Genomic DNA, 24302 nt, shown 5'->3' with positions numbered 1-24302 from the left:
AAGTCAGGCAAAGAAAGGAAGCTACAGCTAATACAGTACACATGAAAGGGGTTGGAAACGCTGTGAAATGCATATTTGTGTGTGTGTGTGTGTGTGTGTGTGTGTGTGTGTGTGTGTGTGTGTGTGTGTGTGTGTGTGTGTGTGTGTGTGTGTGTGTGTGTGTGTGTGTGTGTCAAGGGCAATAAATTTGAGACTTGATTAAAGCTTTCAGGGGAAGTCATGTCCCCTCAAGTTGCTTTTGTTTTTTAACACTTTCCCAGATTTCTAACAAGACAAACATCATATCTTTATATTTTATTAGCTTTTAATATTTTTATATTATTTCTGCTCCTGCAACCCGACTCCAGATAAGCGGATGTAAATGGATGGATGGATGGATGGATATTTTGGGGGATTTTTCACACTACATCACTGCTCTGAGGTGTCTTTTTTTTTTTACAATGTTAAATAATAAGCTGTTTAATTAGAAAAGGGTAGAATGCCTTTTCTAGGTCAGGGTTGAGGTTCTGCCCCAAGTATCTCGAGATCAATAGACGAATTGGTGCTGATTGAGTTTTTCCCGCAGGGTGTCTGGGCTCTCCCTTAGAGATAAGGTAAGACGCTTGGTCATCCAAGAGGGGCTCAGAGTAGATCCGGTGCTCCTTCACATCAAGAGGAGCCATTTGATGTGGCTCGGGTTAGGATGCCTCCCTAGTGAGGTTTTCTGGGCACATCCAACCGGGAAAAGACCTAAAGGAAGACCCGGGATCATTAGAGCGACTACGTTCCTCAGCTGGCCAGGGAGCACCTTAGGATTCCCCCAGAGCAACTGGCCCAAGTGGCTGTAGCGCGGGAAGTCCGGGCCCCTCTGCTTAGGCTGCTGCCCCCCCAACCCGGGCAGTAATGGATGGATGGAAATAAGCTGTTTGCTTGGCCTATATGCTACTAAAATAATTTTCTTGTTCCCCATCATGGCTGTGATACAGAATGCACTACATGATCATGTGAGTACATCGATTTAGCATAACCATGAGTGAAACAATGAGTGGAGGTTTTTTATTTGTATTTTTAAATGTGGGTGCAGAAGTAAACCTTTTGGTTTAGATTTTCAAAAGTCAGAGATACAAAGAAATAAAGAGTACATGAAAGTGTGACTGGGTGAGTAATACAATGATGGGATTATCTCTAGAGCGCAGCAGAATGTTGGAACATAATGATAAAGCCTGTGGGTTATTTGCCACCAAGCTGTCGCAGTTTTTGACCCCTTTTCAAGACTTTCTGTCTTTTCAGGAGATTATCAGGTACACAGTGTTCTGACATTTGAAACGGGACAAAAGGTGGAGGTGTGAAACAGAAAAGAGATTGGGGACTCAGGAATTAATATCTCTGCTTTCTTCCCACCATTTCTCCTGGTTTTTGCCTTTGTTTCTCCTCCCTCTCATCCCGTCTGCTTGTTTAAATCCGGTGTAACTGTAGTTCTTATCCTCTTGAGCACTTGGCCTCTCCTACCCATCCATCCATTCACCCATTAGCTACACCCTCTTTATCCTGGAGAGGGCCTCAGGGAAATGCTGGAGACTACATCAGTCAATGCTGAGTGAGAGGTGGGGTACACACTAAACAGGTTGTATCACCAGGCTCTCTGTTCTGAAGGCTTTATTTCTTCTGACTGTAATCTTTTGAGTTGCCATGAGGATTGAGTAGGTACGACTTCCTGTCTGTGTCAAGTTCTGGTTTTCAGAGGTGAGAGTGGAATCTGTGGGATCCTGACTTCTTGCAGACAGATTGGGCTTTTGGATGTGACGACAGTTTTATTGCAAATGTGTTAATGATCAGAGGAACTTGAAATGGTGAGAATGGAGGTGATAAAACTAGCTTGCTTCTTAAATGAATTGTATTTGCGTTTGTGTCGGTGTCTTCTCTGATATACAATGCTACAAAAATATTTGCTTGGTGTCTTTTCAATTAAAATCCTGACCTTATGTGAAAAAACACTTTCCCCCTTTACTTAATATAATGTGTTTTAACATAACAACTGCAACCAAGCATGTGTGATAACGGACAACTCTTTTGTATTATGGTTGTATTCATGCCTGTTAGATGGTTTTCCAGCATGCACTTCTCTGACTAGGCCACCCAAAAACCTTAAAGCAGCAGTTTTATCCGCCTTCATCCAGACGGATCAACGAGATCTCGTGATAACTCTGTATGTGTCTCGGAAGCATCTGGTCTGAGTTTTCCAGTTAATTTCAGTATTTAAATATCATCCGGCTTTTCCACAATGTATACTGTATCGCTTGCCCTGTATTGTGATAAATAATGAACCGCCAGAATCTTGCTAATACACACCCATATTTAGAACTGGACTTTCTGCTAAACTTTGGGTGATTATTGTTAAGTTGATGGTGATTTACTGGTAGAGAGCAGAATTGATGTCAAGCTGTCCAGGTCCTGAAATAGCAAAACAGCCCCAGACCATCACACTACCGCTACCATGTTTGACTGTCAGCATGGAGTTATTCTGAAATGCAGTTGTAATTTTACCACACACAACTTCCTAATAGTTCCACTTTTCAGTACTCAGAATAGTCTTCCCAAAGGTCAGCGTGCCATGGAACTTTCCCATCGTTGCCATTTCTGTCACATCTTTACTTATTGTCAAATTGTGAACTCCGACCTTAACCAAGTTAGGCCTGCGGGGCTTCAGATGTTTCTCTGGGTGTTATTGTTCTTGAATTTTGTTTGGAGGGGATGTCATATATCCCTTTTAAAATTGATGGAAGCATTAGCAAGACACTGATGAAAATACCCTAATTTAAGACATTTATAAGTAGCATAATTATACATATTATCCCTGATTTATAAGATCGTGCAGCGTTTATCAGATGTTACAACAAACTCCATGCTTTTAAAATTCACAATATTTCCAACATCACCCTCCTTTCAGCCTGAAGTTCTCAGTATAGAGAAAGAAAACCGGTCTATGTAGAATGCATTCAGAAGCAGAAAACATAAAAGGTGGAATGATTTCTTTTTTCCCATGGTTCCCTGACTGTTGGGCTGAAGATTTCTGACTTTGTATGCATATGGTTTCTTCTGCCTTCAAACCCAGCATCCAATCTAGGTCAACCATCGCACTGCTTCCCAGTTGCCTGACTGAACTCGGTGCATATGTGTTTATGTGTCTTGGCATAAGCATTCCCTGGAAGCTATAACAAGAACAAAATGTGAAAAGAAATTCGTATACATAGTTCCCTTAGGATAAATGGGATACATGTTTATATTTTCTGAAGAAGGCATCTAAATAATGGGTGTGCTTCTGGTAATAATGTATTCCACAGACATACTAAGGTGGGAATAGGTAAGGGTATTGATTGAAATAATCAATGTTTCTGTCTCGGCTGACTGCTTGCAGTGGGGCTTTTGGAAGTGTGCAAAACAGGCCTCGGGCATCAGATCACAGATGTCTGTGACCAGCCTCCTGAAACATTCCGCCTGCTAGAGTCAGCCACACCCGCTTCAGTCTCACCATGTGATCGGATCTTACCTCTGGTATGGTCGTCAGAGATTTTTCTGGAAAGATCGTTTTTAAGAACCATTGGAGAAAGTCATTTTATGATCATTGTTAATGCTTGGATATTTGGACATACACTGTAAGAAATGAAACGCTGAAATGCTTAATCAAGTTATGTAAACCACTAAACCTGGTTACTTAAATTAGGATTGCTCCTATCCTATCATGTGACTTTAAAAGAATTGGAATCGGGTGGAAAAGATTGGATTTAGCCGTTTAAAACAACAAACATGACCTTCTTAGTGGTCTAGTGGTATGATTGTCCTCCCGGGACTGGGAGATGGGGGTTCAATTACCAGTCGGGTCATACCAAAGACTAAAAGGCCCAACACCAATACCCCTTCCACACTTGTTCCCTTCAATTGCACAAAAGTGTGTTACCCCCATTCCTTGGCTGCAGGAGAAAAGACTTAAGTGCCTTTTGTTGAAAATGTGTATTTTTAAATGAAAGAAATTCATTTTAGGACGAATAATTGATGCTCTGAATTTCTTTGTTACGTTTGTTCTGTGTTTGTTTTCTGATTCCGTTTTCTTTAGTTCTTCATTGTACACAGTGTGATGAGGGTTTGTTTTTACCTTTGCCGCATGTTTCAACGTCACTACCATCTTTGTCAGGGTAACCGCCGGATGTTGGTGGCGTCACTTCCTTTTATCCGCGAGCAGCAGATAACGATACCACCCTCTGCTGCCTTGTCACTTAGAAAATGTTCCCTGATTATGAAACTTTGGCTGAATAGCGCTTGTTCCTGTCTCCAATGTGGCGACACATCCAGGAGCCGTCTGAGGAGAATCCCAGAATCTCACATCCTCTTCAGCTCAGAAAGCGCCTATATGATTATGCACAAGCGTGACGCGTCAACCCGGTCTCACAGTAAGACCAGGTTGGACCTGTTCAGGTTTACGCAGACAATCTTTACATTTAGAATTGACTTACAGATATAAAATTAATGCAGTAAAATATAAAGCATTTTATTTAAATATCCATTCATTATTTTACAAGCACAGAGAGTCGCATCAGATGGATGGAAGAGCCGCATGCGGCTCCAGAGCCGCGGGTTGCCGACCCCTGTGCTAGATGTTCAAGAACATAAATTGCTCCTGGTTGTGCAGCACCAGGCTAAAGACTACAGGTGACAGATAATTTGCTGCTGTGGCCCCCAGACTCTGGATCTCTCTCCCCCTGAGCCTGAGATCAGTGGACTCAGTGGTCTCCTTTAAAAAGCAGCTGAAAACTCACTTGTTCAGGCTGGCTTTGGTGTGACCTTCATCAACCTCTTCTTGTTCTCTCCCCACCTATTCCACCTTCCTCAGGATCTGCCGATTTCCCTCTTTCCTATTCACTCTCTCTCTTTCTTAACATTTTTAATCACAATTGTCTATTTTTTGCTCATTTAAAATATATTTGTAATCATTTTCTAAATTCTTTTTTATATTTTACATTTTTTTGTTTTTGTGAAGCGCCTCGTGGTTTTTATCTTGAGAGGCGCTATAGAGATGATATTTTCTTCTTCTTCAAAAGGAGCGCAGCCCTCATTAATACATCTGAATTTCAGATGTTAAAAATGTTAATAATGAAAAAGTCATTGATTCTTTTTCTGTTTACATTTTTTATCATGTTTTTTTTTCTTCTAATTCATCAAATGAAGAGAAATTGTGCCAAAAACATAAAAAATGTAATCGTGGAGCACAAGAGACCAAAGGAAATGATAAAAGATGCAGAACTTCTCAGCTGCTAAGACTTCTATAATCCAACAGTTTCATTCTATGTTTCTTCCAATAAGAAACTTACACCAGATGGGTTTAAGTGCGATGGTTGATAAATGTTTGTTTCAGATTTCAAACCAACAAACTAAAAATCAAAAGACGCTACATTTCCCAGTAAGAGCATCAAGCATGTGGCTGTAAAATCGTGTGATTCTGAGTTTTTGATTTTCCACTCCAAAGGTGAATTAAATGCAACATAATTTCTGCTGTTCTGCCTTCGTTTTGCTTCAGTGCCTTGCAACACAATAGAACTGTAATTGTGTCCCAGACTGAGCAGTGTTTACTTCTAAGGCACAACCGAGAACCTTTGAAATGCTTCTCACAAAGCAGAATGGCTGCAAATTAGGCAGGAATAGAACGGCTCCCTGCATAAGGTCAGTAGGAACTCATCTTCCATGCGTAGCGCTCTAAAGGACACAAGGACATCCTTTGTTGTCCCACTTTGTCCCCTCTGTTAGAAATCAGAGAGGCTGGCTAAACAATATGATACAACAAGGAAATGTGTCTTGAGCTCCAACGCTCGGATAAATGCATGAATGAAAATCAAAGCAAACACATGTTGCAATCATCATTCTACGGCGATGAAAGCACAATTGGTTTGTCAGGATTTTCTTTTCTTTTCTCACCTCAGCCTCTTGCCTCTGCTGTCAGGATAAACATTGTTATCTGGCAAAGTAACTGTAGTGTCATCATGGTCAGCTGCGACTCACATTGCTGAGATTCAAACACATATCAGTGCTTTTGGGTGCGATTTGGGAACTTTAGAATCTTAAATGTCTCCCTTTTTGCCAAACTTGTTTCTAAATCAGTGCAAAAAAGACAATTTTAAATATTGTTCCATCTTAAAGAGTAAGGTCAAGACTGAATCTCGCTCAGCTTGCAGCACATAGAGTCAAAGGAAAACATAACATTTAATCCATTCCTGGTTTGATGAAAAGGTAGATATACTAATAAACTTAATTGAAATGTTTTTGTGTTTTTCTTTCTTTTTGATTTTAATTTTTTTTAGCAATTTCCCTGCCAGATGCGTAATTGTACTTGTTGTTTGATGCTAGCTTGACCCAAACCTGGCCAAATAACGCTACACATTTGTAATACAGGGGTCAAAAGGTACTTTGGAGATATTAAACCTCTTTCGTAGTTCAATCCTCTAATCCCAGAGTTATAAACGACCACAGATGAGCTACAATAAATGACGAGTTAGACCATGTCTGTTTGTAGAAGCAGTTTATAAAAATCTAAATCCACTTTTAATGCCTTGATGATAATTAGAGTAGAATAGAACGGAATAGAATAGAATAGAATGCATTGATTCCACGGGAGGTAAAATTCACTTGTTACAGCAGCAACGAATATTTAGAAGAAAAATAACAAAGATACATAAATATACACATAGGCATTATGCTGTTATTGTAACATTCAACCATTAAAAACTACAAATAAAAATGTTAAATTTGGGTTCCAGAACTATGCAGCATAATGGACATAGACATACTATGTAAATCTGGTACAGCACAAGTTTTGAACACATACTGAACATTTCATTGGTGTTATTGTGTACCAGGATAATGCCAGCACCAGTCAAACTGTGGAGTTATAAACTTACTGCAGAGGGGATGAATGACCTATGGTAGCGTTCTGTTTTACATCTGGGATGTCTCGGTCTGCCTCTGAAAGAGCTGTCCATGGTCTCCACAGTGGAACACAGTGGGTGGGAGAAGATGAAGGTCTTCTTCCCCAGCATCCTCGTAGTGTAAGTAGCAGCCTGGAGCTGCTAATCAGATGTATTGATCCTCTGTAAGTGTGAGCACCTCTTTAATAGCAGAGGTTTTTGTCAGTTTGCTGCTCTCACACATTCAAGCGTGTTTAAAGAAAATCTCCAAGAAATGAAGACAACAGCAGTCCCTGAGATCGTCTGTATGCAAAACTATTCTGGAGACAATTATGAGGTCATCCGTTTGACAGCTGGAGATTCTCCAAAACTGGGTCATGAAAGAAGACAATGATCCGACGTACACCAGCGAGGTTTTTGACTGACCCAATCAGAGCTCAGGACATGTATAAATAGATCTACAATTACGGAATGGCGAGGACATGCAGAAGACAACTACTTCCACTATTTAATGTACTTTGTGGTTCTGCATGCTTCACAGTAAACATGTAGTTTTAAAACAATATGCACTGAGTACAGGTCCCTTTACAGACATCATGTTATGTTTTCGAATGTGCATTTGCCTCATGCATGCTTGCACCGCCGTCATCTCTCAGCTCTGCTAAGGGAATTATGCATTATTCAGAGTTCAATATTAGATGTTTCACGGAGGTAAATTAGAGCCATCAATCATCCCAGACAACCGCACGTGCTAGTCTCCGAGAATAATTCCTCAATAGCGACGGTGTCAGGTCCAACTGGCTGGGGAAATAGGCTACGAAAATTATAATTATTATTTCTTCATTTCCAAGCTTTACCTGATTCTGATGACATTAGCATTATTAGCCATGTGTTAGGGATGATTATGAGTGTACCCCAAAAAGGTGCACATGACTGATGAGTTACAATATATTCCAAATGCCAGACGTCTGGAATTCTGTCAGGTCTAATTGAAATGTCCATCATTCTCAACTTTGAATATCAGGAAGAAAGAGTTTTATTCGTCACTGCAGGTCTGAAAACCAGCAAGTTGACTTTAAAATGTAATCAAATAAAATCCCTGGTGTAGAGCAGTTTTAAAAACATGAACAGTTGACAGCTGCCAACTGAACGATGACCAACTTTTTTTCACTTTAAGTTTTGTTGTGTATAAGATTTCACTTGATTACTTTTTGGGTCAAGCGATCTTTAATGGGAGAGAAGTGAATAAAAAAATGGTTGTAAAAGCTGTCCACACATGAGCAAAGAAACGAGTCTAACCACATCAGGAACCAGGAACGTAGTCTAATAGTTTAAAATCTCATTTGTGACTCGTGGTCTTAATTTAGCTTTTAAGTGCTGTTGGATAGTTAGTGCGATCTCAGAATGCTGATCTGGGCCCCTCAACTTGTCCATCAGCTTTCTAAACAGACCGTGAGGATGGTCCGTCTAATTTTTTTTATTTACATCAGGTTTGGTGCAAACGTGATAGTATTCACATATTTTTCTATAGAATGAGATGTGGCAAACGGTCACTTTTACACGCAGACATCTCATCCAGTGACAGGGAGCCAGCTCACTATGTGGGACTTAGCAAAGATTTTTTTAGATCATGTAAGCTTCACTTACATGTTTGATCATACTTGCGGGTTTTCTAAGGACTGTGTGATATTCTGTGCCATTTCTTCATTCATCTATCTCTGGGATCGGGTCATGGGGTCAGCAGCCTAAGCAGAGTCCCAGAATTTTCCCTCCCCAGCTCCTCCGGGGGACTTCCAAGGCATTCCCTGACCGGCTGAAAAACATAGTCCTTCCAACATGTACTGGGTCTTTCCTTGGGTCTCCTCCAAGTTGGACGTGCCCGGAAAACCTCACCAGGGGGGCATCCAGCAGGCATCCTGACCAGATGCCCGAGCCAACTTGACTGGCTCCTCTTGATGTGAAGGAGCAGCGGATCTACTCCAAGCCCCTCATGGATGACCGAACGTCTCGCGGAGAAAACTCATTTTGGCCGCTTTTATCCATGATCTTGTTCTTTTAGTCACAACCCAAAGCTCGTGCCCATGGGTAAGGGTAGGAACATGAGTTGATCGGTAAATCAAGAGCTTCGCTTTCCAGCTCAGCTCTCTCTTCACCACGACAGACCGGTACAAAACCTGCATCACTGCAGACGCAGCACCAATTCGCCTCCATCTCTCCCTCACTTGTAAGGCTGGGCAATAAATCAAAAATGTATCTTTATCAAAATTTCTGACGCTAGTCGATATCATTTTTCCCATGTCAATAAATGTGGTAATAAAAATTTGAAAGATGTTAGTGGGTTAAGCCGGGCGTACACTGTGTGACTTTTTCACTCGCAGCGTTCAGCTTCAGCTCAAACTGTACGACTTCCTCGCAGGAAAGATCTCATGAGTCATGTGCTCTCACTGCACGACCCAGTTCTCGGATGAGACCTGACTGCTCACACTGTACGTCTGGTAGCAACACGTCGGCCCTAAAAATATGCTAAAAATAGCAGTTTTTACTCAACACGTCAGAAGTTTTTGTCTTGTTTTGCCTGTTGTCCTTCGGGAGTGCTGCAGGAGGACACACAGGGATTTATGGGGGTTGGATGAGGAAAACGAAATAAAGAAAGTAAATCTGTGTTTTTTGATCAGTTTAATTTGACATGAACACGACAAAAACGCTTTCATGACAATCTTTGTGAGTAAAAAAACGTGTAGAAACAAAAACGAACAGCGTGTGTTATTAGGGAAATAGCGAGTGAGCGGCGTTGATGCAGGATTGCGCGCGCATGCGCCGTGAGCGGTTCTGATACTTTTTGGATCGTAGCGAGCAGCTACGATACCCTCACGAGGGACGAGCGAAATATTACTTATGCCAAATATTAAACACACCAGAAGTCCGTGCGACCTCACGACTGCTGATCGGCAGCTGGTCACGTGGTGTTAATCGCCTCTCGTAACCCCCTGTACACTACACGACCGCTCGGCGCAAAACTCGCCCCGATGTCGTGGATTCTCGCACGACTGGAAAATCGGCTCAAAAAAGTGAAAAAGTCGCACAGTGTACGCCCGGCTTTAGTGACATTCATGTCCCATTAAGAAACAATACCAGCTCAAGTCACATGACAGCGTGACTCAACATAATACATGTGACAGCCCCATCTAGTGGACAACGTTTGTTATTGCGTATCCATGTATTTATCATACATTTATTGTTATTGAGGTGAACTCAATAAATCGTGATATTGATGTTAGGATATTATCACCCAGTCCAGACCCAGAGATACCAATTCTCTGTTTTTGCTATTTGAATCAAGTTCATTGGAACTATTAAATCAGTCATTATTGAAGTATGACTGTATTAAAGTTAAAATGTGTTCTGGATGACCCTTCCCTGGAAGTAAAAGAAACTGTAATCGAGGTTCTACCTGGACATCCATTGGTGACACATTAAATGTATTGAGTACTTTACACGAGATATTGTTGCACAACTACTTATTCTAACGACAGACATCGTGGCAGAAACAAATTTGATGGAAGAAAAAGAACAGTGATTTGTTTAGATGTGCTCCATGTATCATGCCCAGATTCCCCTGCCAATTTTCCTCACACATATAAATATAAATGTGTAATTCCTGGCCAGTTTACAAAAAACAATTCACACCATGCCAATGGAGCTAGAGCACAATACAAAAACAAAGATGTCTAAACTAATATACAAGTGGATGATTTCTGTATGAGTGCTTAAAAACACCACAGCTTGATAGCTTAGATTCATTTTAACACTTGCAAAATGATCACACTTACTGAAAGAGAATGATTCACTGGTGATGTTACAGCGGTGCATTCACCTTTAGTTCTCTTTCTGTCAATTAGAAAAAACAATCAAAGACGTCAACGTTCATCTTTGGACATTGCTGCATGGATAAAGTAGAAATAACCTTTAAGATCAGTAGTTTAACACTAGAAAGGCTGTGGCAGTTATTCTGACTGTTTTGCTATTTGCATTTTAAATCAACTATAAACTTCCCAGAATGGCTGTCGTACTTTAGGGCTGGTACTTTAAGACTTCAAATCTTGCCATGTGAAGCTTTCCTCTGAAGTGGCATTTTGCTAGTTACCCCCGAGTACGACTTGCAAGGTATTGTTGTGGAAAAAAACACTGGTGAGAATGAGTGTTAGAGAAAAAATGATGTTTGAGAATGATGTCATCTCTGGTCTTCTGTACTGTAGCTCCTCAAAATGTTTTTCCACCTTCCTGGTTCATTTATTTCTGATCAGACAAGAAGTAAGCCACCAAGTTGCCTTATATTTCAATCATCACACTTTATTTAGCGACTGCACTCTGTGGTAGCGAGACGTGGACCACCTATGTGGGACACAAAAGGAAACTCAACAGCTTCCACATGAGATGCCTGTGGCGCGTACTGCAGACCAAGTGGATAGGGTTCCCAACACCAAGGTGCTGGAGCGTGCCAACTTGAGCAGCTTGCATGCAGTTCTCAGTGAGAGACCTCTCAGGTGGCTCGGCCATGTCAGGAGAATGAACGCAGGCCGTATTCCCAAACACCTCCTCTACGACGAGCTATTCAAAAGCCAAAGGACAATAGAGTGTCCAAAACTGCAATTCAGTGATGTCTGCACGAAGGACATGAAGCAGTGCTCCAATAACCCCAACTCATGGGAAAGCCGAGCAGATGACCACCCAGCCTGGAGACTCGCAGTCAGGCAGAGTACACTCTATGCAGAGGCTGAGCGCAACAAGAATGCCACCCAGAAAAGATCCAGACGGAAGCAGTGGCAACAGCAGCTACAACGGCCATCCGCCTTCTATTGTACCAAGTGCAGCAGGGACTGCCACTGCCGAGTCGGTGTGCACAGCCACTCCCGGCGGTGCACATAGACTCACAAGGAGCTACACCATCATCTCCCGAGATGGATGGATGCCGAAGAAGAAGACACTTTACTTACCCATGTGCATCGGGGAGATTCTGTCGCCTCCCAGACCCTGTGACAACTCTGAAGATTTTACAAGATGTACACCTTTTTATCCTTTCTCTCCTGCAGCAAAGTCTTCTGTTGACACCTCCCTAACTTTATTGAAGTCTGTTGCCTTGGTAACTGACATGCTTCTCTGCTTTCACTCCCTCTTCCATATAGATGGGGGACACTTTACCCCATCTACTTCCTGCCCTATCTTCCTTTGCTACAGCTGTGATGACCTACGCCCTGGCCTTTTCCCTTTGAACAGCTTTTAGATGATCTGATCTGCACCTGGCCTTCGCCTGTTGAGAATCTCCTTCAGCACAAGCTGAAACTTCTAGCAATATAAGCCTGCATAAATCAGATATAGGTCTAACTAAGTACTAGGCTTGTAGCAGTCACAGGCGATTCATCCATATAGTATGTGCATCATTCAGTTTAAAGGCACATGAGTAGCACATGAACATTGAAATGAATATGGGGATTAACATGCAGATGATTAATTATTAGCATTCAGGATTACATGTGTGATCGAACCTTATTTTTCGCAAAGCATCCTGATGATTATCCATAAAAATGAATATATGATTGTGTAGCATCCAGAAATGGTCAGTTTTTCATCTACAGTTTGACCTCTTCAGTATCGGGTCATGTGGAGACATGAGTCTTAACTGGAGCCTTTAATTTGCAAGAAAGATTCTGTTGCTTGACCAAGGTCCCTCTCAAGTTTCCTCTTATCTTTATCTGCTTTGCTTCACAGAAAAGAAGAATGAACTTTTATAATAATGAGCCGTTATAATACCGAATACTGGATGATGCAATGAATTACGTAAATAATTATATGGTTGAATGAACAATAATGGCTGAAGAATAATAACAATGTTTTGATTAATCTGTGCTTAAATTACTGAAGTTGAAATGAATATTATTATTACATTGAAAGATTTATAAATGATGATCAGTAATGTTTGATATGACAAGGGAATCATGATCTACACTCACACACACACTGCATATCTTCCTGACACAAGGTTAAGTTAAACGTCATGACACATATGAATTTCTTATCCACAAATCAGAGCTCTTTTATTTGAGGAAGGAGCGTTCTGAGGTTTGTTTGGTAAAACCTTTAATAAAACTAAGGTCACTTCCTGAATTAAGTCAGTTGAGCCGACTCTGACTGGCCACCGGAGGAAACCTCTTCTCCCATCGCATCTTTTGACAAGCTGTCAAAACCTGTTTGCATGCTACAAAGCTGCTTGTTCCTTCAGCTATTCAGAAACAGCTGCTCTAGACACAAACTCGTTCCAACCTGTTGTGCCTGGTGACATCTCTGGACTGGAGTAGTCTGTACTGAGGCTAATCTACTGAACCTCGGTGCCTAGAGGCCATCCGACCTTCCTGACCTCCGGATCCGCGAAGAGGGTCTCCAAAAAGGGCGAGGTAGACACAGCATGATTGCGTCTGATGCCGTTTTATTAGAAATCAACTTTCTAGTTTAATGCAGACCAAATTCACTCCCACTCAGAACTCAGTTTCTTCAGATACGAGGGTTCTGATAACATCCCATTCACACATCATCACACCTCACATTCCATCCATTTAGATTCATCCATCACATAAAATTGTTTCCTAGTTGTCATGTTTTTAATTGTTTAGAAAATAAATTTCTTACTTTTTATAAACTTGACTCTGTCTGAATTAATACGAAGTGTGTTACGATCCCTGAATAAACAAAGAATCCCAATTCTTCTGGTTAAACATTCAAAGATCAATAAGGTTGATACTCTATATTTATATAGAATCATCACATTTTATTGATCATAAGTAAAACCCAAAATACAATTGTTACATATGTGAAAAGCAACAAGGAGAGCACATCCAACCCTAACCCAAAACATTATTTTTCCTTACAGTATTCATTTTGACTAGAGACCACTGCAAAATAATTGATTAAAAGTGTGTCCTGCACCTTTAAATGCAGCAGTCAAAATGACTGCTCAAGGCCGTTCTAGTAGCAACGTTAAGTGTCCCTTCTAGTGTGGAAAAGCAATGTGACTGAAGCGCGTCATGACAGCAGTTCCCTGTTTTAGCTAACTCGTTACATAAAAGAGAGCAGAATTTTAAGCGAGCATTGAGAGACGCCATATCAAATGCTTTAAAATGGCACTCGAATGAGTGAATTCCAGAATAAGGGAGCACAGATGAATGTTTTTCATCCTTTACAGGTAGGTTGGTAGTTGAAATGGAGAGCTGGGAAAAAGCAAAAGACGGGAGATTTTGGGTATGATCATACGTATGGAGCATTACAGAATCATCTGGAGCAGTGGCATAATGGAGAGCCTCGAAAGTGATGGAAATAGAGATTTGTTTAGACAAGATAAAATCTCTATGATAAAAACTATCAAGGGTGTGGCTGAGATAGACGGTGCTGCTCAGCAACTTAAGGATGAAAATGAACCAAAAAAGCAGCAGAGTTGATGTTGTTTTTAACAGGGGAGTTGCGCAACTGTCAACAATGCCAGAGACCAGAAGATTTAGAGACTATTTATTAAATTCTGAATAAATGCGTTCTTGCTGTTTTCTAGGAGGTCAGGCAAACAAGAATATAAAAGTACAGCAGGGGTTTGTGCAGAGCTGGGTGCTTCCCAACACAATTTAGCTATAATATTAATCATATCACAGCTTTTGCATTTTATGTTGTGTTTTAGCACAGAACTCATAGAAAAAGCTGCTAAGTGAGTGCTTGATGATAACTTAGTATAAAAAGGATGTGTAAGGAGTGATTATCATTAATCAATAAGTTATTGGACTATAAATAGCAGGTCAGGTAATTAAACTAAGTCCATACAAGGAGAGAAAATGGAAAAGGGAGGTTGAACAGGCTGAAAAAGACATTGAGAGGAGAAATGACATTGTAGGGGACACTCAAGGCAGAGGAGCTGAAATAACAGGTCATGAAAAGTGAATCATGCGGCTGATAGGTCAGAGGTCAATAAAACAAGGACATTACGCTGCAGCTCAGGAAGCAGCCTACATGTGATGAATACATAAGTCTGTGTTTGTGTTTGTGTAAAAGCGGGCATGTTCAGGTTTGTTCTGCTGGAGAGGAGCAGCTGCGAGGCAGTCAGAGGTCAAAGGTCAAACTCCCCACATCCTCTGGAACAGAAGTGTATCATTTTTCTCTATTTGCCAGCAGACACCAAAGGTTAAAACCCCAATAAAAGACTTAACTCAACAGTAACATGGGTGAAAACTTTACTTAGGTGTGTGACAGTCTTTGTTTAATCTAATGAAAACCCACAGCTGTTATTAATTCATTCAATTAGTAGTCTGAATTATTAAATAGATATTCTTTACTGAAATGTACTTCATGAACAGAAATGCAGCATTTTTTTTATCTTTTTGAAGTGCACCTTATTTTATTTAGGCAATGTAGCGGCATGGCTGTTAAACTCATAGTTAGAATCTGCTAAATAAATTGTTAATAACAACAATTTGCTGCTTTTTCTTCTTTAGACTGGTCTTTTAATTGCTTTGCATTTAGATAAAGGCTGTCCTTTAACAAAGTCACAAACAAATCAGATAAGACTTGCAGGAAGTTAAAGTGTCCCCCAAGGAATCAAACTCTCCATTTCATTTAAGGTCTGTTTTCTGTGACTGCATCCTGTAGCATGTAATGCAACTATTCAACAAGAGCTCAGCTGTGCATGCTGACAATAGCCCCGGAACAGTGTCTGCTGCTGAAGTACCATGACATATGATGGCAAATGCGTTGGCACTGGGATTATCCCTGCAGCAGCCAATCTGCAGCGAGCCAACTTTGCAATTTTCTGAGCACAGCACCTGCTGGATGCTAATCACAAAGAGTTTGTGCCTGCTTTATACATAATTACTGGCTTTGACAAGCAATAGATGTGTTTTGTTGCCTCGCTGCTGTGTTGAAGGGTTTGTTTTGCAGTCATTTAGATTATCATGTCCTACAAGGCCACACTTCTCAAAGTCAAGCAGACCTCTCTGTACTTGGGTGTGTTTGTTGCATGTTTGAATATTTTGAAAATTGCATCAAAAAGCAGAGGGACAGTGTCTAAATCCAGTCATCATTAGGCAAGAGGGGTACCCTGGACAGCTCTCCAGTTCATCACAGGGCCGGATGACCTATTAATAATAATCTGAGAAGATGGCTCTAAGACACAGAATTTTAGCAAAACTAATAAATTTTTTCTGTGCATTTATTACGTTTAAATTTAACATTTTTAGTAAAATACAGCATACATCCAGTATGGGCGGTCAGTAACAGCTGTGTACCCTTTGCGCGAGCCAGGGCTCTGGTTTAATCAGGCTTGCTGGCACAGCTAAAGAGACTGAAGGCATCAGTAATATTATTACAAGCAGCTGTAATTTTCCTGCCAGAGTGGAAGTTGGGCTATTGAGCTAATTTCAGAATACAATTGCTTTTAGATGTCAGGGAAAAAGTTTTAGGACAAAAGTTGACGCAACACAACAAATTACTAAAACAAATGTTGATGTAGCTTCATTTCAGTGTGGTACTTACGGGATTGGATCCATTGTCAGGTGCTTAGTGGAAGTAAAAAAACATGGAACATAAATGTGTGGACGCCCCATTGGGCGCTGGACAGCGTTACAGCATCGCCACCATATTGGGCAGGTTCCCCACTCTCCAAACCCAACTGGAGTCCAAGCAGAATGAGCAAATGCCCGTTTATTTTGCAGCCGGATTGAAACAACCACAGCTCCAACAGGAAGCGCCAGTCCATGAGGTGTCTACATATAAGATGTCTGTGGGTATACATAAGATTAAAGAAGAATTTCCTCTGCCCATCATCCATTAGGAGCTCTCATTCAATCACAGTCGTCTTCTACAAAGTCTTTAGCTTAATCTTTGGGTTTCTGGTTGAATAAAAGCCCTCTCACCAGCATCTTTTATTTACAGTCACCACCCGTCTAGCTCAGTGTCTGTCTGCCAGTCTGGAGAGTTTGTTATGCAACACTAAGGGCTGCCACTCTGATCACATGTAATCTGTTCTCAGATAATCATTTACTGCTAAATGTAGTAAAACAGTTTATAACATTTAGTTTTATCTGCAAGTTATTTTGAAAGCAAATGGAGGTCCTCGCTTTTCCAGATTATGGTAATTCTAGTCATGTATTGATTCACAACGAGGACTAGTGATTTCAGCCACAACACAGGAGTGAGTGGAAACAGAAAATCGAGTTTTATTCAACAGAAACTTCAGTTCTGGACCTCCAGTAGCATCACAGACACAGAAAGACTCAAAGACCCATAATCCAAACTCCAAAATCAGTGTCAGTTCATAAAGAAAGGTCACTCAGATGTTTGCAGATGGACGGATACACATCAGTTGTTCATGGAACTGTTTTAATTATACCGTAAATCCTCTAATACAGGCCCGGGCCTGTATTTGACTCAAGCTCCAGGCCTTTATTGGAAGGAGGACCAGAATTAGAGGCAGGCCTCAATTTCTATTTGAGCAAAATTAACTAATGGTTCGCTGGAGTTTTTGACAATTAAAATTGCGCCCACATTTTCAAAGTTAAACACATTTCTTTTAACAACGGTAGTTTCTGCTTCAGCCATCTCCCCCCTCCCCCTGCGCAGCGGCCGCAAACTCGCTGATGCGCCTGCAGCCTCTCGGAGTTCCTGCTGCTCTAAACATTAAAATAATTATTTCATTTTCTGTTCCTCACTTCTGATTACCTTCAATGGTGCCTGTTTGTTGCAACCACCAGGTACAAAAACTAACTTGTTTTTATTTGACTATTTTTCTGTCCTGCCTGTTTATTATCTTCCTCCATCTCCTCTCAATCCTAAAGAGAAACTGCTACCTGGGTTCATATTCACCTTATGAGTTACATTTGAACTGCAGTTCTAAAAGATCTACTGACCGCAAAAACAGCGGAGTGCTCGCCGGCCACATCAGTGGTCGGTGCGTCACCGAGGACAAAAAAGGTGATGTGCCCTGATCCACAGCAGCGAAACGCATCAGGCACAAATAAAATAATAAAAGACAGAAAACATAAAAGGAAATGAGCCGACATGAACGATTGCGTGTTAAATTAGTTTTTGAGGTGGCGACACCTGATTTGATGATGTTACTGTGGCCGTGCTCAGGTCGCAGATGTCTGGAGCGCGTCAACAATCAGAGCTTTGCATGTGCAAGCTGGTTAAGGTTAGGATGGGGGTGAGGGGAATATTAAATTGCAAGATTTGGTTAAATGTCCGTTTTACGGCGGGTGTCAGTACCGACGCTCTGGCACAGCGCGTTGCCTCCCGACGCGCAGGAGCTTGTCACCTGCTGACAGCAGGCTGCTGTCTTTTCCGTGGACTGCATCTTGCCGGTCATTATCACGTGACAGCGACTAGACGATGACAGGCATAAAAAGTCACTATAGAGCGGTGAAGTCGACTAGTGACTAGTTCATACAACCCCTCAGTGGCGGCTGGCCAGTAGAGGGCGATAGGGCGCTGCCCTCCCAGTTTTTCCGTGTTTTTAATTTTTATTTTAAAAAATAAATACATAAAATTAACAATAATCACATATTCTAAGTTAATTGTGTGTTTTGTAACAAAAATAAATCATATATATATATCTATGTTGGTCTCTGCCGGTCTCTGCCGAGCTCTGCCGAGCGGTGGAGGCTGTGTGCTGTTTTTCAATCGCCCAAACAGGACGAGACCAGCTGTCCAATTGCTGACAAGAATATCAAAGGGTAGGAATGGGAATGTATCCAATCAGCGTCGACGTTGTTTCAGAACGTTTCAGAAGCTTTTTTTTTTTTTTTTATTGAACATCAATCACATTACATTGTAACAACAACCAAAAACTCAACAAAAACAAAAAGAACAATTCAGTAGATAACCCAAAACCTTATAACTAGACCATTAGAAATATTCTAATCAGCAGAAACAACCGGAGTTATAAGATTAACAAGACACTATAAAGAAATAAAAATAAAATAAATACAATATTAATATTAATACTACTAATAATAACACAATAATAAAAATACATATTTAAAGGCAGAGGACCTTAGTTCACAGGATCTTCACTAAATCTGACAAGTGTAGCAGCCTGTACAGACTTTACTTTTTTAAGAGATTTGCAAAATAGCATAAAATCGTTTTGGAAAAAAGGAAAGTTTGGCTTCACTTTCATGAAACGACATTTGTGAATAAAAAATTTCCCAAAAATTATCAAATTGTTAACAACGAATTGAATCTGATTATTTTTTTCTATACACCCAAATTGAATAGTATTATATGTGAATAAGGGGATATTGTAACTCTTTTTGAATAAAAGCCAATTGTATAAATCTGACCAAAATGTATTTACCGATCTGCAATCATAGAAAAGGTGTTTCTGAGTTTCAATTTCACTATTACATAGGACACATAAATTATCTTGTATATTAAATCTGATATTTAAAAATTCTTTACATGGATATATATTATTAATTGTTTTAAAGTGAACTTCCTTCATTTTGGGGAGAAGAGGGTAAGAAAGAAACTCTGTTCTTATGACTTTAGTATCTATAATTGAGAAAATCGGAGAAAGAACTTTCCTTCTGACAGGAATAGGGAATAACTTGTTTGACAAGACTGCTCTTAGGTAAGAGTTATTACATCTACGGTCTGTAAAACTCAAATCACCTATAGATAATTTGGGAAGCTTAGGTGTATTTGTTCCATGTTGAATACTTTGACTGACCATCTGGCCAACAGCTGGAGAAATAGCCTTTATAACTCTAGAGTATTCCACTACAGAACAGTCTATATTATACTTAATTTTGAACTCAGTATGCTCCAGAAACTTACCCTTACTGTCCATCAGCTGCATTATGGCCCAAACTCCTTTATCCATCCAACTTTTATAATACATTGATTTCCGTTTATACAGAACAAATCTGTTATTCCATATAGAGGAGGAATGTGGGCTAAAGTTGTGCGAGTAGATCATTTTCCAGAACGTTTCAGAAGCATGATGGGCGATGGAGCTACCGCCAAAGGATTCGTTGGTGTTCGGTAGAACTCGGCAGAGTCGTTTTTGGTCGTGACGCAGATGTAACATGGACGCCGCCGGAGCGCCTACAACCAGCATGGATACCGGATCTCAGCAGCCACTGAATTCAGTTCGGTCTCCTCCAGTATCCGTTCGAGAGGAGAACTATGGTGGAAAAACTTAATGTCAAAGAGCTTGGACCAGATCAGCCCGACGTAAAGATAAGCCAGCAGGAGAAGGAGAGAGGTAAACTGTACACACTAGGCTTCTCCCGAAATTGGCTTGGCTAGCTGGATGCAATCACGCTAATGCATTATTTTGCTTTCCGTGTTTGTTATTCAAAACGGCTGGGACAGATAAGGCATGGATGAGTCAGGAGTTACAGACATAAAACATTTTTCTGAGAAGGGGAAGAAACACGAGTCATCCCGGGCACACATGGACAACAACACGGTGAAGCTAGCCATGCTAGGCAGCAGAGCTAACGTTGCCATGCAGGGAACAACAGCAGCTGGGTGCAGAGGTAAGCTGTACATTACATTTCTGTGAACAAGACAATCAGAATCAGAAATCCTTGGTTGTCCCACAAACCGGGACATTTGTTTAATAACATGTTTAATGTGCAATAACTGTAAAAACTAATTTCAACACACATACTTATTATACATATTTAATCACGTAAATGTGTATTTCATGTAAATTTGTACATACATCAATCTGATTCCATTTTACTTGTTACACTTCTGCTGCAGCAAACAAATTTCCCAGCTTTTGGGACAATTAAACATTTCTGATTCTCAATTAGATGTTTTTACCTAAAATGTAAAAACATCTGATTGAGAATCAGAAATGTTTTATTGTCCCAAAAACTGGGAAATATGACATTTGTAAGAGGATACTGATGACATTATTTCCTATAAAAGTGTTTCCTATGTACTTATCTGTTGTTTTTTATTCATCATATGACAGGTTTTTCACACCATCCTGAGCCATGCAAAATAAGATTCTTGTCACCACACCCATGACCACAGCCGAATCAGAAAGGTGCTTTTCTACTTTAAAGAGGATTAAGACTTTCCTTGAGGAACACCATGACACAGGATGGGCTGAATGCTCTTGCCATGCTCTCCATGGAAAAAACAAGCTTGTCACAAACATTCCTGACTTCAATAAAAAGCTAATCAAGAGCTTTGCCACTCAGAAGGACAGAAGGGCAACATTTCTGTACAAATGAGGTATCACACACACACAAATGCATCCACTTGATCTTTGTATAAAGTTGACCTTGGCACAACACTCCAGAACTATTTAACAGTGTAAATTTCTGGCATTTTGTCTAAGTGGTGTTTACTACCATTACTGTAACAGTGACCTGCTCATAATTTTTTGTGTTCACTCAAATGTTGAAATTAAACAAAATGTTTTTGTTACTTGCCTCTTGCATTGCCTATTTACCATTTATGGTCGTGTTATTTTATGTGCAATTTAATGCAGTATTTTTCAACCTTGGTCTGCAAGGCAGCGTGCCAATAGTCAGACACACCTGGATTAATCAGTTTGTCCAATGATGTAAGACAGGAAATAAAAGAGCTGTGCTTAATTCAGGAAATAGTGAAGTTGTGCACAAAGCTCCGAAAGCACAAGTTTGTTTAAAAATAAAAAATAGCACAGCCCCACCAAAAATATTTTTCACCAGCCGCCACTGCAACCCCTGCTACTGCTCCCCAGAGTGTTCTGCAACATAATCAGCACGTTCTCTTTGAAGTTGATATCAAATTTTCGCCTCCTCTTCATCTCCGGTCTGTCACTGGCAAATCAAAAGTGAGACGGATGACACAACCACCCCCCGTACTTGCTTGTTACCACATTCCACCCGGCCACCATAAAAAAAATGGCCATTATTCACCTCCGCCGACTCCGACACCGGCCAAAATATGATACCCGGCAGTTAATTAAATACAGGCTAATATTAGAGGATTTATGGTATGTATACATGTATGTATGTGTATATATGCACACGTCACCCCTCTGTTCATTGAGCTCCACTGGCTACCGCTAGCAGCACGCATCAAATTCAAATAGCTAACACTAGCATACAAAGTCCGAGACGGTACGGGTCCCATCTACCTGGATCCTCTTGCAAAGGCTTACGTCACGGCCCGGCCGCTCCGGTCATCACATGATCGTCGGCTAGCAGTGCCTACACCACAAATACATAAACATATGTATGTATGTGTATATATGTGTATCTATCTATGAGAGAGAGAGAGAGAGAGAGAGAGAGAGAGAGAGAGAGAGAGAGAGAGAGAGAGAGAGAGAGAGAGAGAGAGAGAGAGAGAGAGAGAGAGAGAGAGAGAGAGAGAGAGAGAGAGAGAGAGAGAGAGAGAGAGAGAGAGAGAGAGAGAGAGAGAGAGAGAGAGAGAGAGAGAGAGAGAGAGAGAGAGAGAGAGAGAGAGAGAGAGAGAGAGAGAGAGAGAGAGAGAGAGAGACCCTTTTGTGAACCATAACACACATTATTGAACTATCCCGAGTCTCCAGATTTTCATTAGGTCATTTATTTATTTAGAGAAGGTTCATTCTGTCAGTCAAGGAGACCCAATCTGCTACACTAAAACAAATTACAACAGATAAGATGTAGCCTAGAAATCTAGACAAACTGTTGCAGTAGCAAAATGTCTCTGCTGATTGGTCTAGCCATGCTCTGCTGTAGCCTCAACAGCGACAGTGGCGGCAGCTCAGGAGTAACGGTCATTTGAAATTGCTTTGGTATCAACTTTGGACGATGTAGACTTGGCCTTTGCTTTCAGACATGAGCGGATAATGATACATCTTCTACTTCGATGGCGGTCGGCGGGTTGCCTCATTGACTGTTTTCCGTAGCAATGGATATATCATGTTGTTCATAGCTCTAATTGGTCCTAGTGCTTTCCAGTTTCATGCAGACAGTTTGAAAGTCAACCACAATATCACCCTTACAACTGAGCTCTGTTCATGAGTTGTGGCCAGCCTATATTTATGTATGGCTAGCCAAGACTAAGAGTGCATTGAGTTAAAAACAAATAAAAACAGTCAAATTTGACCCAGAAACCCACAAAAAAAAAAAAAAAAAAAACACAGTGGTCAACTTTCATGAAAACCTGCATAAAGAATAGACAGACAGACTGGTTCTGCTGTGTTACAGTTGGCTAGGTGGTGTTTAACAAGTACCCAAATATTATGAGGCTTTTCCCCCGGTGTACAATCGCTGGAGAGACTCATCTCCAAGAAGTGGGCTGTCAGAGACATGTATCACTTGCCTATGTTCTGAATAAATTATTTAAAATTGCAATAACTGGAGCATTACATTTTAACAAGTCTACAAGGACCTCTGTTTGTAAAGTAACGTGTGTGTGTGTGTGTGTGTGTGTGTGTGTGTGTGTGTGTGTGTGTGTTACAGACTAATTAAAGTTAGAAAATAGTCCATGTATGGTGTTTATTCACATGACACAAGCACTCACTGTGACCAGAGTGTTGTTGTCTTGGGGGAAACCGAGCTCACCAACACACTTTTGATACTGAAGTAAACACTATTAGAGGGTTAATTTCTCCTGATAGTCGAACAGTGTTTTCTGTAAGATTGCTTGGATCCATTTGACTTGACTTCCTATTGTATTTGTAAATTTACTCAATGAGAATGTGTTTTATCCAGCTACAGTCTACCACCTCCAGTTGCCCCAAAGAAATTGGAATTTTACCCCTTGACAAATCCTAGTCGGTTCAAACCAATGTAGATTTTCGTCACGTTCAGATATGGCATTCCAATTAGTAACAGGTTATTCCAACCATTTTTTCCACTCCTTTAACGTCTTCAATCTGCTTTTATTATAAAACTTCAATACATAGATTTTTCAAACCAGGACTAGATAATTTCACACTAATAGAGTCCATGAGTGTTTGCTTTTGTCACAAACGTGAGAATGATATCATGTTGAAAGGCACAAAATAGTGAAAACTACCTTGCCTCACCAGGCAGATCTCTGGGTGCTCAGCCCCCTAAACCTCTGAATTTAGAATCGCCCCTGCCTGAAATCCTCATTTGTGATTGAGATTGCTTTGGTCCATCATACTGTTTGTAACTTAGATTCATTTTCCACTCATTTTTAATCCCACTTTAAAATCCGGGGTGAGTTTTGATTCTATTGACCCATACTTTAGCTTTTTTTCACCCTTGGAAATATTTGTTAATTTTTGTTAGTGCTACAATATTCAGTGCTGAAACAGAGACGGTCATTCATGGTTTTACTTCAACCTGTGTCGATTATTATTATTATTATTATGACTTTTCT

At 40.6% G+C, this 24302-nt stretch overlaps 1 protein-coding gene across 7 annotated transcripts in view; it reads left to right on the top strand.

Annotated features, from left to right (window-relative positions):
- ctnnd2a (catenin (cadherin-associated protein), delta 2a) overlaps nt 1-24302 on the top strand; it is a 379177-nt gene that overhangs the window by 35352 nt on the left and 319523 nt on the right. For 3 of the 7 annotated variants that reach the window (XM_070553234.1, XM_070553237.1, XM_070553233.1), the window contains exon 1: nt 18962-20223. The exons of 1 other annotated variant lie outside the window; for it this stretch is intronic. In XM_070553234.1, the coding sequence (XP_070409335.1) occupies nt 20145-20223 (79 nt within the window). In that variant the 5' untranslated portion in view covers nt 18962-20144. Of the gene's footprint in view, nt 1-18961; nt 20224-20333; nt 20501-20946; nt 21213-24302 lie in introns of those variants that run through there. 3 more of the 7 variants (XM_070553238.1, XM_070553235.1, XM_070553236.1) reach the window with 2 other exon arrangements.

The sequence above is a fragment of the Nothobranchius furzeri genome, chromosome 7 (assembly GCF_043380555.1).
Source record: "Nothobranchius furzeri strain GRZ-AD chromosome 7, NfurGRZ-RIMD1, whole genome shotgun sequence".
Lineage (NCBI taxonomy): Eukaryota > Metazoa > Chordata > Actinopteri > Cyprinodontiformes > Nothobranchiidae > Nothobranchius > Nothobranchius furzeri.
This window is presented reverse-complemented; position numbering and strand designations above follow the sequence as displayed.